General features: G+C 43.0%; 2 protein-coding genes across 7 annotated transcripts in view; one reads left to right on the top strand and one right to left on the bottom strand.

Moving 5' to 3' along the window:
• Positions 1-17,405, top strand: part of LOC144111279 (THAP domain-containing protein 11-like) — a 230,762-nt gene extending 213,357 nt beyond the window's left edge. The window contains exons 1-4 of one of the 6 annotated variants that reach the window (XR_013310016.1): positions 14,022-14,731; positions 16,310-16,471; positions 16,663-16,881; positions 17,056-17,405. Coding sequence is in view for 2 of the 6 variants with exons in the window: in XM_077644515.1 (XP_077500641.1) it covers positions 14,445-14,626; positions 16,310-16,471; positions 16,663-16,846 (528 nt within the window). In the remaining 4 variants the exon portion in view is untranslated. Of the gene's footprint in view, positions 1-14,021; positions 14,767-16,309; positions 16,472-16,662; positions 16,924-17,055 lie in introns of those variants that run through there. The other 5 variants (XR_013310015.1, XR_013310014.1, XM_077644515.1 and 2 more) reach the window with 5 other exon arrangements.
• LOC144109406 (metalloendopeptidase OMA1, mitochondrial-like) lies at positions 2,652-13,884 on the bottom strand. Its single transcript, XM_077642192.1, has 10 exons — positions 13,730-13,884; positions 13,408-13,652; positions 13,139-13,227; positions 12,446-12,585; positions 10,203-10,376; positions 9,327-9,434; positions 6,696-6,824; positions 5,949-6,023; positions 5,694-5,834; positions 2,652-3,185 (listed from the first exon to the last, which is right to left on the bottom strand). The coding sequence occupies exons 2-10, from the start codon at positions 13,611-13,613 to the stop codon at positions 3,045-3,047; spliced, it is 1,203 nt and encodes a 400-aa protein (XP_077498318.1). The 5' UTR covers positions 13,614-13,652; positions 13,730-13,884; the 3' UTR covers positions 2,652-3,044.
• Positions 17,406-17,665: the final 260 nt, after the last annotated feature.

The following is a 17,665-nucleotide window of genomic DNA, read 5'->3' as shown; positions in this document are numbered from 1 at the left end:
CGCGCACGCCAAAGACCATTCGCGTCGGTATCGCGATAATCTTGCTTTCCTGTTTTCTACACCTCCTTTCACCTAATCCAAATGAACATTTATCAGTCCGTTCGGGTAGCAATCTTGCTCTTTGTTTTCGTACCCGATAACCTCTTCACCGTTATACACGCTCAAACTCGAACAGGCGAAGGGCGCGCGCAGCCGCCTTGTCCATTCCGAGCCGCAAAGCTTAGTATCAAAACTGCACGATAGATGGCGGCACAAGTATTGTCACTTAGAAGCAGAGCGCGCAAATTTTGATTCGCGAAACGTGATTACTGTTACAAATTTATCGCGTGTCCTGGTCGCCAGAAAGCAGTGCAATGCTAACACTGTAGACCTCAACTTGTGCTTAATGTGACAAAAAACATGTAAATAGTTAGAATATGAAGTTGGCCAAATTGGCACAATGCAACAAGTCTGGGGAAATACGCTGGCCAGCGCCAGGACATCTCAGATTTTCGTTGAAAAATTGCGTGTTGCCATTATCAAACCAAAGCGAGACACGTTGTTTGCGACAGGAAACAAATACTGGACAGATATAACGCAAAGGAAAGCACAACAAGAGCAAGGCATGTTCAACACCCTAGGCGACAGCATCATAAAAATCACAGCTGAAGCGACACTAATGTTGTCCCACACTTCTGAGAGCACATTATTAGTGCTGGTTTAGAGCATTGCACACCCGTGTCTTCGACCGTCCTTGTTCTTTCATGCAAGCGTATACGATTAAATCTATAGTGCCAGTTTCTCTGCTTCTTGACATATGGCAGTTATCTTTTTTGACAGTGCAAAGAAAAAACAGCACCATGAACGCTCTTATATTGGGAGCTTCGTTTTGCTGCTGGAGAAAACGATGAAAAGGAAGGCACGGCCATCAGCAGTCCCAACCTAGAAATTATGATGCATTGTAATGCAGCCTCCCGCAGACTCGTTTTTATTACAGCCACAGGCTCAAGCTAGCATATTGTATGTGGTAACCTATAGCGGTTGTGCCTCATAAGTAAATCGCAGAACGTGCCTCTTCAGAACAAAGAATCATCTCCACTCGCCCCTATCCATTTCGGGCAATTTAAGGCCTCAGCACACATTGTAAAAGACTGTACCTCGAGCAAAAACGTGAACGCATTGCCGATTATAGAGGCATCCATGAACCACCTGAGCCAGTGTATAGCAAAACGCAATAGGGCAAAGCTTGGAAGAGAAATGTCGAAAACGGACAGGAATATCCCTAAACACCGATCCGTAGATGCTGCTGGACTCTCCAAGGATGATGGCAACTCAGGTGATGGCAAGCAACCATACGGTACCAGTGGTCAACACGTTGTCACACAAGATTACAATTGGCAAACATTTCCTCTAGACGAAGACTCTGAACGAGACATAACTGTGAGAAACAATGAAGCATTTGCTGATGACGGCGGTCTGTATGCGGAAGAGCCTGCATGCGATTTTCTGGCCGGTGATGAGGATGAGATGGAAAGCTATGCGACTGCTGTGAATGTACCAGAATTTGGAGAAACTGCTGCAAAAGAGTTCTGCAGACCGCATAGTCCTAATGTAAACCTCGACGAGATAACTTTGGGCGAGAAAGGCTCCATGTATCTGGGTTCTTCAACTATTTGTCAAGAAGACAGCACTGTTCAAGCGCAAGAAATCGTTGGTTCTTGCTGTGTCGAAGACATAGGCAGTTCCCGAGAGCCTTCTTCTGGTGACAGTTGCAGTGAGCTTGATGGAGTCTCACCAGTCAGAAGCCTCCCTCAATATCAACAAGGAAACAACAGGCTGTCGTACTCAAAGAAAAGAGTTCAGGACAGATCCCCATGCCCTGGAAGTGACCCGTGGTTACGAAATGAGACCTATGACGGCAACCGTAATATAAAAGATTTTTCCTTTGAGCAACCAAGCCATGGGCCACCCCATGTTGGCGAAGGTGAGTGTTCAAGTGCACTCTGCATAAATTGTGAACAGCCCCACGACCCGTGTTTGAGTCTGTGTCCTCCCTGGCTGGAAGCCCTCGAGAAAGCCAGACATCGTCGCCTCAATGGCCTCGACCAAGAAAAGGAATACTCCTGTGGGGTGTTACCAGATAATTTCGAAGACTTTGAGTGGCCAACTTTCACCGAGGTTGGATTTTCAACCCAAAAGAGCTGGTCGACGATCATACATGACATTGACAAGCATAGTGGCAACATTGCTTCTGCAGCACGAAGGTTCATAAATTTTCTCTGGAGCAGCATAAAGGTTTTGTCGCACTCTCAGCGAATGAAAAAGGACAAGATGGCCATAAATCCGCACAAAACCACACGAAATATGTTGCATGAAGACACCCCACATTGCATTTGGGTTCGGTTTACTAGAAACAATTTCATCCGTGCAGAAAGTATTTTCTTTGGGTGTGTTGTAGCATTAATTACATACATCTGCTACACAGTTGGATGCAACATGGGATGGTTTACAGAGAAGCAACCACAAAAATAGTGCTGTGCCATTTTATGTTCCTTCTCTCCAAAAAGCAGTGCTCTATGTGACACCCCCTAAAACACCAAGAAATGTTACTTGTGAAGCACTTCTAGAATTCATTTGTGGCGTGACAAAAAAAAATAAAGAAACCAGGTTAGTAAATATGCAAAAATCTTTATTCTGTCCTCAAACCATACCTTTTTGTTATTTAGTTTCAACACCTACCAAAAGCCGTTTTACCTGTGTCATGACCAGGGATAGGCTGAAATAAACACCTGTACTTCATCGCTTTCAATGAATTAATGAAATGAAAGGACCAAGCATTATATAAAAGCAGTCTTTCGCAGAAGTGGCAACAAAACACAGAGGTTGCACGGGTGGTGACATAAATACTCCCAGCATGCAATCCAATATAGCAATTGCAAAGAAAAACACTAAAGTGGTGCAAAAACCCACAATAAACCGTGTGCTCAGGGACAGTTTCCTAACTTAGATAAATAATAAAATTCTACAACCTTGAGTGGCAGAAAAGTTTAGACCGTTGTGGGCCTTCAGCGGGGTGGCTGTAATATTACAACGCCTTGTTTGACCATGCTTTCTTGCTTGACTTCTTCCTTTAACATTGACATCAGCACTCGCGGGTCCTGGTGTGGCAAGCGTGGGCAGTTGCACTGTCTTCTCAACTCAATGGCCTGCAATGCATGAAACTACTTTTAGAACACACGCTTCACTTCTACTAAGACTAGTAGTAGTTTCCAGAGAAGCTAAGCGGTCTGTGATGCTGCTGTCACGTGCTAGTAATGACAGTTGGGCAGCAAGAAGACAGCTGAAGGCTTACAGAGGAAAACGTTTATTGGGTGAGCCTTTGCCCTCAAAAGAACTTGACCTGGCGGTGGCCTAGCAGCAAAAGCGCCGTGCAGTCGAAGCTCAGACTGATGGTTGCTCTCAAGCGTGCTCAAGTTAAAGGTCGCAATGTACATTTAAGACGAGGCATCTAAAGTGCCTGCAGCAATCTCGAACAGTGTATAAACAATGCCAGTATGTGGCTACAATTATTCTGAAGATATCTGGTCCGTTAGTGCGTGACAAAAAGATAAGGCTGAGCATCGCTGGCAAAAAAGAGCATAACTAGCGAACAAAGAAAAGAGACGGTGTACTTGCGGCCCTATTAATGCAATATAAATTCCACGCATGCCCGCAGTGCCTCAAATGAGATGAGAACTATAATGAAGCCTAAATGGTACCGCAGCTTCTGTTTCCATGCAGCTGCAGACAAAGCAAAATAAATCCTCAGCCATGGACACAGGTCAAGGGTCTGACTTGGCATCATTCCCAGTGACTGATACTATATGTATGTATAGAAAAGTGAGAGGAGCCACTGAAAAACAAGGCAACAGGATAATTGAATGTCAAAAACCTATGAAAGTTCCTTCTCAATTGTAAGTGAACCAAGACCTCAAACACATATTTTGAAGACAACCTTTCCATTAGAGGTCACCTTTAGCATGAAAACAGCCTACTGATAAGTTAATCTTTGCTTTCTGTCATCGTAACACACATCTATTATAAAACAAATGTTGTCACCAGCTAATATTTAGATGAGTTGTAGACAGCTATAACTTGTATTTGTTTGCTTTTTTACTTTTGTTTGTATAATTGCCACATGACTGTGCCTTTCTTCTAGCCCTAGGCATTTTGCAATTAAGAGTTCTTTTGATTCGTTTTTTTCACAGAAGTCAAACTACACTCACATTTTTACATTAATCTCGCCCTTTTCCTTCAAAAAGCTCCACTGTGAGGCTAACAGTAAGTTGTAAGCAAAAATAAATAAGTAATAATGTCTTCGCCATTGTACATGCCGACACCAATAAGTCTGCTTTGTCCTGCTGATTTCTGCTAGGATATTATTAACTGAAATCTGTTTGCTAGCCTGCAATGCTCTCTTACCGTCAAGGTTAGGCCCTCAGCCATAGCCCACCGCACTGGCCTATAACAACTGCCTGGTTGTATATGCTATATTTCCTGTAACGAGTGTTGGTAAGTTGCTATTCATGGCATGAGCGCACCTGCTAAATGCATTCAAACCTATTCTAACTTCATCCACGTGCCAGTTCTTCCTCATGGTCGAGACCTGAACTTACTACTGTGTCCGGAGGGATTTACAGAGAGGTACTCCCTAAATACCTTCCTTCCTATCGTAAACTGTCATTCCCTTCCTTCCCAGACAGTTGAACATTACATAACTTCTACTGGTATTACATTCTAAGCCTACCAGTGTACTTTGTTTTCTTAAGTTCTCGATCATGCTCTGCAATTCCTCTCCATAGCTACTTAGAACCGTAATGCCATCTGCAAATTAGAGATTACCAAGGTGTTTATTTACTTTTTAATAGGTGATTACTGTATGAAACATATAACTTATTCGAAGATAATAAGTTAAATGGCTTGCTATTCATTTTCCTCCAGCAATGAATGAATGTGTGAAGGTGAGCGCAACTTAAGAGGTAAATGGTGAGCTTAGCCAAAGCATAGAGTCCCACAGAAATTGTGCACGGCACACAAAACTCGCTTCGCAGTTTATATGTGTGTCACCAAGTAACGCTATACTGGAAAATAATGTCCTTGCAGCTGCTAAATGAAGCGCCAGGAGTTAAATCGTTAATTCGTACAACAAGATTCTGTGTATAAAGAGCTAATTTAAGTAAACATTGTTTTATGCTGTCATGTTTAACAAGCATCCATCCAAACCACCCCTCATGAAGCTTTCACTGCACTTGCTATTACAGTCCTGTCACCTACACCCAAGAGAATGAGCAGAAAACTGCGGTAAAGAAAATCCAGACTACTTTCATTCATGACTATACATCCACTGCAGAAAGATAGCTATGAGTCAATCACGACACAAGTTCCATACAAGTTCCCATAATGCTGCAAAAGATGATTACAGGCATCCATGGCATGGCATAGGCATATCTTGCATCCATGGTGAACCCTTCAAGAAAAAGTCAGTCCTCACAGCACGTTTTTCCGCATTCATCTCCGGCCACTTATCAACACCTACTGAGAAGGTTTCTTAATGTTTCCAAATAAAAAAATACAGGAACAAAAATACGTGAAAAATTCAACTTTAGCTTTTCTTGCTTGAAACAGTATGGAATCCCAATGTGTGAATTTATTACAGGCGACGAAGCAGTACTCACGCTGTTCATAATGTTGTCCAGGTACTCTGAGCGCCGCTCGTGGCTTGGATGTGTTGAAATGAACTCCACGTCCTCTAGAGCATTCTGCATGAGGCTCATCTTCGTCCAGAATGCACTAGCTTCACGAACATCGAAGCATGCCTGCAAACAGCAAGGAGCATTAGTGAGAACAACGCCACTCCCATTCGCCAGCTGAGATGCTCAAGCACACTATGCCTTTCAAGGAAACTGCCGGCGAAGAAAGCATGCACGCACCTTTGCTGCAAGTTGAAGGCCAACCTCATCTGCTTCACGTTCAAGTTTTCTGCTGTATGGAAGCCTGAGAAGGATCTGAAAAGGAGAAAATACACTGAAATTAAAAAAACACCTAATCACAAGGAACGCCGACCAAAGGTTGTTGTTAAAATCATTAAGGCCTGTTTGCTTCCGCACAGAAGGCTTGTTCACCCTGAGAGAACAAGGCTTTTTTGCTGAAGCCTTCTAACGTCTAACATTTTTTGTAAACAAGGATTCTGTGTGGAAGCCGAAATGTATAATATTTTCAACAACCTTTGGTGGGAGAGTGAACAAAGCCTCTGTGAGGAAGCCGAAACATCTAACATTTTTAACAACCTTTGGCCAATGTTCCTTTTCCTTTTGACATGAACCTACTACCCAACCAGACAAGAAGTGTTCACACGTTATATTTCAGTCACCAGTTGACAAATAAAAAAGTAATTTCATAACTTTGTGACAATTGCACTTGCGACCCGTCTATTGAGCTCCTAGGTAAGGAAGCTCACTGCTTATTGCAGGCAGAAAATTCTTGACAGAGCGATGTGCTCTTTTTGCTCAACATATGATGTGTCTTGAATATTTTTTTAGTGTTTTCATTTTTTTTAACTTCATTTTGCTAGTTCTAATTATATGAGAATGCACCAAAGCAAAATGCTGGCTGTTAGTGAAGTGTTAGACACCAGTGTGAAAACAGTGTGAAAACCAGAAAAAGGAACAGTAACTTACGCTGACAACTTTCTCAAAAAACCAGTGGGTAACAACAGCAATTCCATCAGTTGGCATGATGGCCCAAATGGCAGCCAGAAACCCAACCAAGGCAAAATCTATCAAGTGGGCATAGCTCACTTGCTCTGCCTGCATAAAAAAAAAAAAATTGGCACAACACTTAACCACTCATCATGTTTTTTTCATTCTTGCAACAAGTAAATGATCCACATAGAGACCAATTAACAGGTCACAGAACACATTACGCTTGTGATAAAAAGTATACATGCGATGAAATGTTTCATTTATTAGTTTGGCCAGACTGCACCCCACAGGTGCTTGCAGTTACCAATAAAAAATGTAGTTTTAAGAAAGAAATGCACATGTTCTAGCATCAGTAGGCATGAAACAGCATATATCCTGTTGCCCATCCATTTTCACAATGTTACTGACATTACATGTGATGCCAAAAAACAAGAGCAATTGGCAAGGTGCTAACTACACTTAATGTGTCTCTTTTTGCCCCAGTAGGATGTAATGCTGCTTATTATTAGTCAAGGAAGAAATTACATGTTTTGTGCCTGTGGACATTCAAGAAGCACTGACATTCCAACGCTACAGGATACTCCCACCACTGCAGCATTTAAACTCCAACGTACACATTACCTAATTAAAATCACAAGGTATAGAGTGTGCACATATGTGACATCACTAGTAATCCAGCAGTATGTACACATTTCTCACCTCCCCATTTGTGCTGCAACAGACGTAGATACAGCAAATTCTCATTCATACTTTCATCAATATACTCTCATCAACATTCATACTCTCACTGAATATAAGTTAGCTAAAATGCAAATGGTGCTTTTCCCTTTGAAGGCTGAATATTAACAAAAATGGTACCTTCTGATAAGAAGTGAACAAATCATTTCTAACATTGTGGTTTATTGCAGACTGAAAGTGCCAGTTGTGAAAACTTATGACCATGGTCATTGTTAGTATCATTACTGCTAGTTACATATACATTATTATTACTGCCGAGGCACAAAAACTAACACGGAAAAAAATTAACAGGCTGGCAGCATCTTCCATGGACGCAGCTTTGATCTCCAGGAAAGCAGCTCTTTGATAATGAAAAAAAATGTAACAAAAGCAGAATTTAAATATCTTCAAAGCTTATTGTACACAAACACTACATTTGTCCTCTCCAAAGAGGTTTACAGTAAAAAGAAAACCTTCCACAAGTATCCTGCATGGGCGATACAACAGGACTGGTGGCGCCATCTAGTTTACAATACAGTAAACACTAACTGCGAACAAAATTTGAATTGTAGATCGTATCTTCAATGCTGTGATCTTTCTATGTCTGGGTATTAGAGCAAAATAAATATTCTCTCTAAAAGTGGATATTTTGCCTAAACAACTGTGTAGGGTATCAACGCTCTGGACTTGCATCAGGAAAATAAGCGATGTAGTTTATTTGTTGCATGTGGTACAGATTCTAGTATGGTATATGGGGCTTGACATCAAGAACTGACATGCTTACTGTGAGGGATGCTATAGTGGAGGGCTCCAGATTCATTTAGACAACCTGGGGTCATTAAACCCTATTAGGCAGCATTTATCATTCTGAAATATATATAAAAAAATTTTTTCTGCCTAAATAGTATATTCAGGTAACAAAAAAGCCAATTAGTTTTCCCAGGGAACATACCATTGGTTAATTTTTGATATGAATGCAAAAAAATTTTTTACAGACTGTCAAAATATGTGGAAACTGGAACATTAATATAGCAAGATTTGTGAAATTTACACCTCAGGGATCCTGCAATCATCCTCTTTTTGAAGATGCACATCATACTAAAATTCAGAAAAAAAATTTAACTTTGCTACTGGTGGTGAAATTTGTTGACAGAAGATGGCTATATATATTATGGCGCCCACTGTTTTGAGAAATATTATTTGCTGCGTTTGCTAGTAGGCAAAGAAAAGCACAATGTTTGCAACATGAAGGATGCTAAATTTGCCTGAAACAAAGAAATCAGAGTTATGTAGAGCCTGGTTTGAGAAAAAGCTGCGAGTTCACAATGTACAGTCTGCGTCACTCTTGTGTAGAGAACTCGAGTGGTGGCCTTCCCTGCAACTAGAAAAACACTTCGCCTTATCTGCTACGTTTTAGACACAATTATTGGTACAAAGCAGTGACCTAGATCTACAAGCAATGTGGGCATGTAGTTTATACGAGAGAGGCATGGGCTGCTGCATAACTTTATTTTTATTTTTTGTCTTGTGCACCCTGCTTAAGTGCTCTATACAAGGCTGACACAGAATGTGCATGGCAGTGTACAAAGTGCCTGAGAATGTTAACGCGCACTGACAGTGGCATGCACACAGGTGTTTTTGCATTTCGGTTTCATCAAAACGTAGCCACCGTAGCCAGGATTCGATTCTTTGACCATGGGATCAGTAGCCCAATGCCATAGCCACTATAAGCCACTGTGGCAAGAACTACACATTCTATTGTATTTTAGTTAAATTAAAGCCTCAAGATGCGACACCTCACAAAAAGCACAAAGCAATGAACTGTAACCAACGCAAAATGTGATAATGAAATGAACACAACAGAAAAGCAGAAGCAGTAAGGTGCCTTACACCATGTCCCAAAATACAGTGGGCCATTTCGTGAGCGAGCACGTTTCCCAGTTGCTCATCGTTTGTGCAGATCTCAAGCATGCCAGCAAACACAAAGATCTGCCCATTCTGCAAAAGACAATGCGCAGGTGGATCGCAACGCTGAACAATGCTGCATTGTGACCGCACGGCTACTAGACAGCTGCTCACTACAAACAACACTGATACAAATGCGAGCCAGTTTTGCCGCAGTTGTTAAGCTGGAAGACCCGGACAAGGAAGCACAAGTTAAATGCATGTGTGGTATGCATTTCAAAAGCACTTCCTGTTTTTTCGTCAATAGTAAATCATTGTTAGAGGCTCCAATATTCTTATCTGATTGACATCTATCTTGTACGATACAGATAGTTTACGTAGGATGCAGAAAAGTACCTGGCAATTTACATTTTAATCAGGTGCCTACATCAGGGCAAACCTTCACATGATATCCACCTCTATCCAAATGAATGCAGGAAAGAAAGGTCTGAGAGCAGTGAAAATTGGGATGTTGTGAAGTGTACAGCTGATCCTCAAGAAAGTAGAAAGAGTGGAGGTTTGGATCACTCCTTCTAAAAGGCCACTTAAAGTTTACACATTAGTCAGTCTAGTCCTTGAAAATGGATCATGTGTCACAGCTCACTCCTTGTATTTATTCACATCTCACCTGTGTTTAATAAACACTAGGTATATCCTCAAGTTCTCCGTTCCACTCACCAGCCAAAAGCGGTGGAAGTATGGACAGAATTTTATACACAGCCTCCATCACTCAACAAAACTTAATGCTGCATATGAAACAAAACAACTACAAAACTAGAAATGTAAGCTAGCAGAGGGAAAAGAACAAAAAATGGTGCTCACGGACATTACAAAAGCATTCTTCATGGGACTGTCAATGACCGACACCGACCATGAGATATTGTGAATCTCATCAATGTCCCTGTTCCCGTGAAGGAGCTGATTGGCCACTCGAACCACACGGTGATACACTGGGTGCACGGCCGGTAGAAGGTGTGGCTTGAAGAGCTCAAATTGCTAGAAAAAAAATGAAGAGGAAGCAGTGGAAGCTGTCTGCACACGACTGACCTTGGGAAGGCGAGTCTCATGGAAAAACAGGCAGCGTGAAAGCAAATATTTTAACCCGTCAGGCACTAATTATTACCCAAATGGGCAAAATAATAAAGCTTTCAGAATTATACAAGGAGCATATACAAAATTGCACAAGAAAATTTTTTATTCATGCAGATGCAGATGGCTAACTTATATTTCTTGTCCAGACCTCACAGTATCGCTGCAACTTGACTCAATTCTAGTTTAAGGGTCATGATTAAGCTTATTTTGACTGATTCCTGTCATGACAAGTTATGATATCAACAAATTGGCACTTTTTAGGAATTTAAGAGCCCTTGAACCAGCAAAACAAACAAAAGAAAATGCGCACTCACTGGATCCACACCAGAGCTACTGTAAAATGCAGAGGCGTCCATCTTAAAAATTATTTTTGCGTTAATGTCAATGACTGGCTTGAGATGGTTCCACAGAAAATTTTGCATGTATTGGCACTTTCTTACAGCATCCATATATATGGACATTATGCCTTGTATATGAGGATTTGGCAGTGTTCACATCATTAGTAGAAATGTACACACACCACCTGAAGGGGCTTGGCACAAATTTGTTTACATCAGTAACATTCAAGAAAAAAAGCAGTTCCAGTCTAGCTGCTGAAGACAGCCTCCATATTTTGAGTCTAACAGGTCTCCTTTTCAAGGGTGACATATGTTTATACCATTAGGACAACTAATTTTATTCCATCATAAAATTGCTGCTACTTGGGTGTTTACTGGTGTCTGCTGAAATGAAAATTGTTTTTTGAGGAAAGGAAATGGCCCTGTAACTAAAATGGTGTGCCAGCGAAAACACAAGGACATATATCGTGTCTACCACCTTTGTCTTGTGTACGTGTCCTTGTGCCTGCACACCGTTTTTTCAAGTTTGTTTGCATGCCGTAGTATTCCAGCCAAACTCCAGAATGTATATATGTTCTCACCTTCATTTCTTAATTATTATTTTTTATATGACTACTATAGCATGAAGGTCACTATCGGTACGAAAACAGCCTAAAAAGCTAAAAGTGATACAGTCTGCTTGCCTGCAATCTATGATATGAACTTATAAGTAGCTAGGTGACATCAAAGCAGTCTAAGGCCTTAGTTCATACCAGTGGCCGCTCCAATCACTGACTTACATGATAGAAGCCCATCATGCAATATGTTGACCCTAGTGAACACTACATCTGACATCATTAAGTGTCTGGCACAGCATCAGTTTAGCACATCTGCCTATATCTGCCTGCCACAGTCGCACATAATCTCATGCAGAGAAGACAGTGTTAGCACAAGAATCTGGTGGTACATGAGGTTTTTTGTCCCAAAGCAACACTTTAATTGCTTAGACATTACATTAGATTATTAAGAGCAATTTAGACCACCTGGGGTTCTTTAAGATGTGCAGCACAGAGGCACTTTTGCATTTTGCCTCCGTCGAAATGGGGCTGCCATGGCCGGGACTCTATTCGTGAACTTGAGATCAACAACCAAACAACGCATCGAGTATTAATACAAAAATGCCTATTGTTTCTCAAACTTTACTGCTGAATGCATAAAAGTTGGAACACAAGCTTGGCATATTCTGCTATGGAGACACGTGAATGCACATTTCAGGCATCAGAAATAGACTAGATCTAAAATTCGCTAATTCACTTCAAATCAGATTTAGTAAAAAGTGCTAAAACAATGCTGTCGCAGATGCTGGAACTCATAATTGGCACTCTCATCTCGACAACAGGTTCCACCACAGGCTGCATATGCATATGCTCACAGTGCTCACCTTAAAACCAATGACTATGAAACGGCTGTTTCAGACCAGCCTCTCTAGTTGTCTCTGCTTTCATGAAGTTTTTCTCTTTCTCACAGGTGTGTTCACATTTACTGCTGGCCCCAGCTACGAGCAGTTAGTGCCTGAGGCCACACTGAAAGAAAAGCACACCCGACTCCACTAACTGCATGTATCACACTTGGCACATGCTTGAGTTGAACACTTACCATTTCAAACTCAAAGTCTGATATCTTCCTGAACTGCTCACGTGTGAAGGCAACAAAGCGACGTCTGTGTGTGATGGGCGTTTCTTGGATGTGGCTGAAGTAGTAGATTCCTCCAACACACCATGTTGCCCCGAAGAAGCCTGGAAACCAAAATAGTCATGGCTAGAGCTTGAGGCTTTCAGAAATTGCCAACTATCGTTGAAAATGAGCAGATGATCTCAGAAATTGAGAATTCCAGTTTCACCTAAAGTTTTTAGCTTAGAAGTTCGCTCTAGCGAGCTACAAATGTGGAAGATGGGCCAGCGCAGTGGCTTCATTTTCGTGGGCCATAAGCTTGTAGCATTCTGCAAAAGGTGACTCAAAGGGTTAACCTTGCAGTGGGACAAATTCCTGGCCCTCACAGCGGCCTGATGTTTTTTGACCAAGATTGTACGTGCTTTGCTCCACGCCCTCGAGCAGTGGAAAACATGACGGCATCTGTGTGCGAGTGCGAACGGGGATAATATTAGAGGAGTCAAGCACTAGATTTGCAATACACATATATAAAGTTGAGTAATAGACCTATTGAAATACAAAAATACTGCATTTCCTACATATGCCTGCCTTCTGACAAAAAAAAATGTGAACAGGGAAGAAACAAATGTCAAACATAGTACAAGCATGCAAAAAAAGTGTACACGCGGATGAACTTGCCTGCGACTTTCCATTTATTCTTGAGAGCGACTGCGACAAAATATGCCTTCTTGTCCGAAGGTAAGGATTTCCACCACTTACGAAAGCCCCTGCACAGATTATTGTTTGTATTTTTACCATTTCTTGGCGCACAAACGCACGACCGCAGTCGATGCATGCACGGTGTTAAATAGCCCATAATAAACGAGCCCACTGAAAATCTTATACCGAGACAACACCCACGCATGCAATGTTTGAGCTCGCCTTAACAAGTAACGGAGCACACCCACCTTCCAGTAATTATTGCCAGTCCTTTTGTGATCTGTTTGGCAGCGATCAGAAATATGGGATGGATACAGTGCCTCGGAGAAGTGTGGAAGTTTGCGCTTCTTGTAATTTGCTGACGCTCGAGCGCCTTCCAACGTGGAGCAGCATTTCTTGGAGATCCGGTGGCTGCTGATTTTGCTGTGCAGAGCAGTGACCTAGCAGCCCACATACTTATGCCGAAGGGCTGTGGGCGCAATGTTGTGATGCTCTGCTAGACCGAAGACCCAAAGTAACTACCTTGTTTTGAGATCAACCCAATGCATAACAAAGTTGAAAAATGCTTACAGTCCAGCGAGGAAATGCTGAAGAAAATAAGGTATGATCAAGTGTCACTGAGAATGCTGCGCAGCGTACTAAAACCTGCGCATACGAACCCAGATGGACGAAAGGAGAGTGCAGCACGCGACAAAAAGCGTCTGCACGACGATCGACACGGTTGTCTACTTAGCGGATTGTATTGGATTGGCACGACTTGGCAGAAAGTGTGCTCAATGTGGCCAGCACTTTCAATACAGGCCGCCGAAGCCGGCTCATGAACAAAACAAATTGTGTTTGTGTTTCACCGTCAAACGTCAGACTTGAGGCTCTAGAAGCTACTGTAAGGGCGCGGAAGCAAGTTTCTTAATATTATTTTCAGAAACTATGCGCGGAAGAAGATCGCGTTTTGTGCAGTGGTTCTGCTCTCGCAGAAGCTCTCGAAACGAAATGACATGAGCCGCCCGAGTCACATGCTGTCAAGTCGGGATTTGTGTAGTGAGGTGGTGATTTGGTGATTGTGTGCAATTGGTGATTTTGTGAAAAGGCTTTCATTGCTCGCATCGCGGAACTCTTGATCGGAACTGTCGGATTCTGAACTGTTGACAGGGCGCGTCACGGACGCAACGCATTCACCAAGCAGTGTTTTGACAGCTAAACGTGGTGCTCGCGCCCAATATTTTTGCATGAGCTCGCGCTTGTCCCTCGCCGACGTACAAAGGAGAGTTGCAGCTCATTTTGAAGTATGCCTGGAGGAGTTAAACGGCGGTCGAAGAGTGGGGAAGTGTATTGTGCTGTTGTTGGCTGCCACAACAGTTCAATCAACACCAAGGGCAGAGAACCGCCCGTGAAGTTCCACCGTTTCCCGGGAATGTGGTACGAGCGAAAGAGGCGGCAAGCGTGGATCATTGCCGTCCGCAGACTCAAGTGAATCTTGTTTCACTTTCTAAACTTCCAAAATGTCTTGCTTCTGACAAATTGTTTCTGCGTGAGTGCAGGCCGACACAGGCGACGAGTTTTCATTGTAATTCAGTAAGGTTGTTTTTCTTTGCCCATCAAGCTATGCGGCAAGTTATCTGGGTGATTTTCGGTAATAAGTGCATTATGCTGACGTGGGTGTGACACGGGAAGTTGCCGCATCCATGTTCAGTGCGTACTTGTGATTGTGATTCTCGCTTGCTTAGCTGTCAGGGACGCATTGGTGGAGGCCGATCTGCTGCGATGGCTAGACCCCGGGCTCTCTGGTCGTGGCGCAGCCCCGGTCTTCTGCGTTGCTGTGTCCTTCTAGTCCGCTAGCTGCAACGGCTCTCCCCCGCTCCCCCCGTCGTTTCCTACTTTAAAACCTCTTTCTTTGTGTTCGGTGTTAGCGGCGTCCCTCCTTCGCCGTAACCGCTGGCCGCTGCTTTTGTCGCCTCTCCGTCTTTCCCTATAGGGTGTTTATGACAGGACAGGGCCACTTAGGACCCGCGCGAAGAGAGTCCAGCGTTCCGCATGGACACGACGCCAGGGTGGCGCGATAGGTAGTTTACAGGAAATGTTAATCTGGATCTTGCCCTGAGTACGTGCACGGACTGTCCCAGCTGCGGACTTGTTTACTCCCAGTCGTACCTCAGCAAAGTCACGAGTGCTGAGGCTGACTCGCTTACTCAAACTGACACTGACAGAGGCCCGAGCTCACTCGAACTCATCAACTCAAGCTCATTTAGGCTCACAACTCAGTCGAGCTCACTCCGACTCTCGACTCATCCGGGGTGTCCCATTCATTATGACCCATGATTCAGTTCTCCCGACCCATCTGGGCATACTCACTGATTTCAACTCACAATTATGCCAGCATGAGAATGCGCTGTGTAATATGAGCTTGAGGTGTGCAAAAGACGCGCTACAAGAGATCCCCTGCTGCCACGCAGAGACGCGGTGAAACTCGGTCAAAGCTTCGGACACATCGCCATGCGGCTCATTACTGCACCCGCGTGAACTAAAGAGACAGAACGCTGTCTTTCTCATTTCCATAGTTTCCTCAAGGAGGAAAGAAAAAAAAACGCTAAGCTCACATCGTCGTTGCAAAAAAAAGATTGTGATCTGAGCCTCATCCCGTACTTACAACTCGGATCATGACCTGAATGTGAGTCTGGGCTCACTCACACTACAGCGTCCCTCACAGCCCGAGTCACTTTTGGATGTTAAGCCCTCGTAAACCTAAACGACTCTGATCATGACCTGAATGTGAGTCCGAACTCATAACTCGGATCAAGATCTGAATGCAAGCTCGTGTAACTCATGAGCGAGTCTGCAAACCTATGCTGCCAGCAGCATTCTGTAACTGTATCTAGTAATAGTTATAATCGATCATAGTAGCAACAATATTTATTATTTTATTATCATAAATTCGCTTTTTAAAGGCTTAGGCTGATGCTGCCTACTAGGGAGCCTAGGAGAAGGAGCTAAAATAGAGTTCACCCCAGTCACATGCTTTCTGAACCAGTGTTTCAGATCTAAGTAGATTTTAATCCATTTGTGGGAGAACTGCATGCTTCGAACAGATATGCTGCTTGATAAAGCATGTTGCATGCTTGATTTTAAAAGTATTTTTCTTTATCTATGGCACAGTCCTGATGGAACTCCATGGATGCCTCCAAAGGGGGCACGAGTTTGCAGCACTCATTTTGTGGGAAACTGCAAAAGTAACATCAGTAACCATCCAGCGTACATACCAACTATTTTTCCCCCTGTGTACAACATGAAAGCACCTGACCAAGAAAGGACTGAAAGGTATGTCTGCCAGTGCTACCGAGAATCAAATTTGCAGTCACTTTTAGTAAGTGCATAAAGCTGTGGTGTATGCATATTGACAGAAGTGGTAATTCATTGCAGCATTAGAAAATAGTACATAGCAGATACATATCTGCTACTTCCTCAACACGGCTGTTATATTTCATTTTTTTCTTTATTGTTCAATACAGGTGTCAGACCCACTTAAATGAGCAACGTTTGCCACAAAACACCACAGAGGCACTGCGGACACTACAAGCTTCAGTCAGTGCAGACCGGACCAGAGTGGAACCCGAGCATGAAATGGACGGCAGTGATAAATTTGAAGGTGCCAAGATGCTAGCAAATGACACGGATCATCTGCAGTCTCTATAGCAGGATGCCTTTCACAAATAACGAATGCTGATATTGTAAGCACCAAGTATTCTTTTAGATGTCCTGTCTTAAATGCTGTAAATGCTTTTTATACACCAGTAAGTTGTCTTTATGATGTATGCTCTATGCAGCCTTTGTCTCGCAGCACTTTGCTGCACACCAAAAGCATGTAATTTGCTACAAATGCTTTTTCTTTTTTTCTGTTCCAGGAATGCTAAACAGTCTTCAACCACTGGAAAGCTTATCATCCTGTCAGTGATGAATTGAGCTGAAGCATCAACTCAAGTCACACACACCAGGCAGATTGATCAGGCTGAACTGTCAGTGAACTTTTTAGTGTTGTTTTTTTTTTGTACACATTGTTATGGGAGTGAAGAAGATGACCATGCACCAACAATGTCAGAGCTCTTGAGGCGTCCGGCTGACACTGACGCTGAAGAGCTGCTCCTTGTGACCCTGCCTCTTGCCCCGTTACTTCACCGTTTACTTGTCTCGATCAATTTAAAATCTTCGTCGCTGGTGCTCCCCGCATTCCAATAAACCACCTTTATTTGGTGGAGGTTGCGGTGTCCGACTTATACACAATCACCGTGGAGCTCCGCAGCTGTGCACGATCCAACACCTTCTTTGTTAAACGATCTCAATGACCACAAACGAGGGCTGTCACCAGCCTGCAACCTCGTCGCTGCCCGTCAACTGCACCAGGGCCATCCGGCAGCAGGACCTTACTGTTTTTAATGAGCACAGTGACCAGGATGTTGAAGACTGGTTGGCCATTCTTACATGGGGAATTACATGGCAAGTTTAAAAGGTACGACA

The sequence above is a fragment of the Amblyomma americanum genome, chromosome 11, assembly GCF_052857255.1.
Source record: "Amblyomma americanum isolate KBUSLIRL-KWMA chromosome 11, ASM5285725v1, whole genome shotgun sequence".
NCBI lineage: Eukaryota > Metazoa > Arthropoda > Arachnida > Ixodida > Ixodidae > Amblyomma > Amblyomma americanum.
Note: the sequence above shows the minus strand (reverse complement) of the source record. Positions and strands in the feature narration are given on the sequence as shown.

What these genes read in the sequence shown, in the direction of transcription:
- LOC144109406 (XM_077642192.1), bottom strand. Translation starts at nt 13,613, where the DNA reads ATGTGGGCTGCTAGGTCACTGCTCTGCACAGCAAAATCAGCAGCCACC. An exon ending in AGAATGCTTTTGTAATGTCC is followed by an intron (nt 9,435 to 10,202) that starts GTGAGCACCATT and finishes TGTCTTTTGCAG; the next exon opens with AATGGGCAGATCTTTGTGTT. An exon ending in ACTGTATTTTGGGACATGGT is followed by an intron (nt 6,825 to 9,326) that starts GTAAGGCACCTT and finishes TTTTTTATGCAG; the next exon opens with GCAGAGCAAGTGAGCTATGC.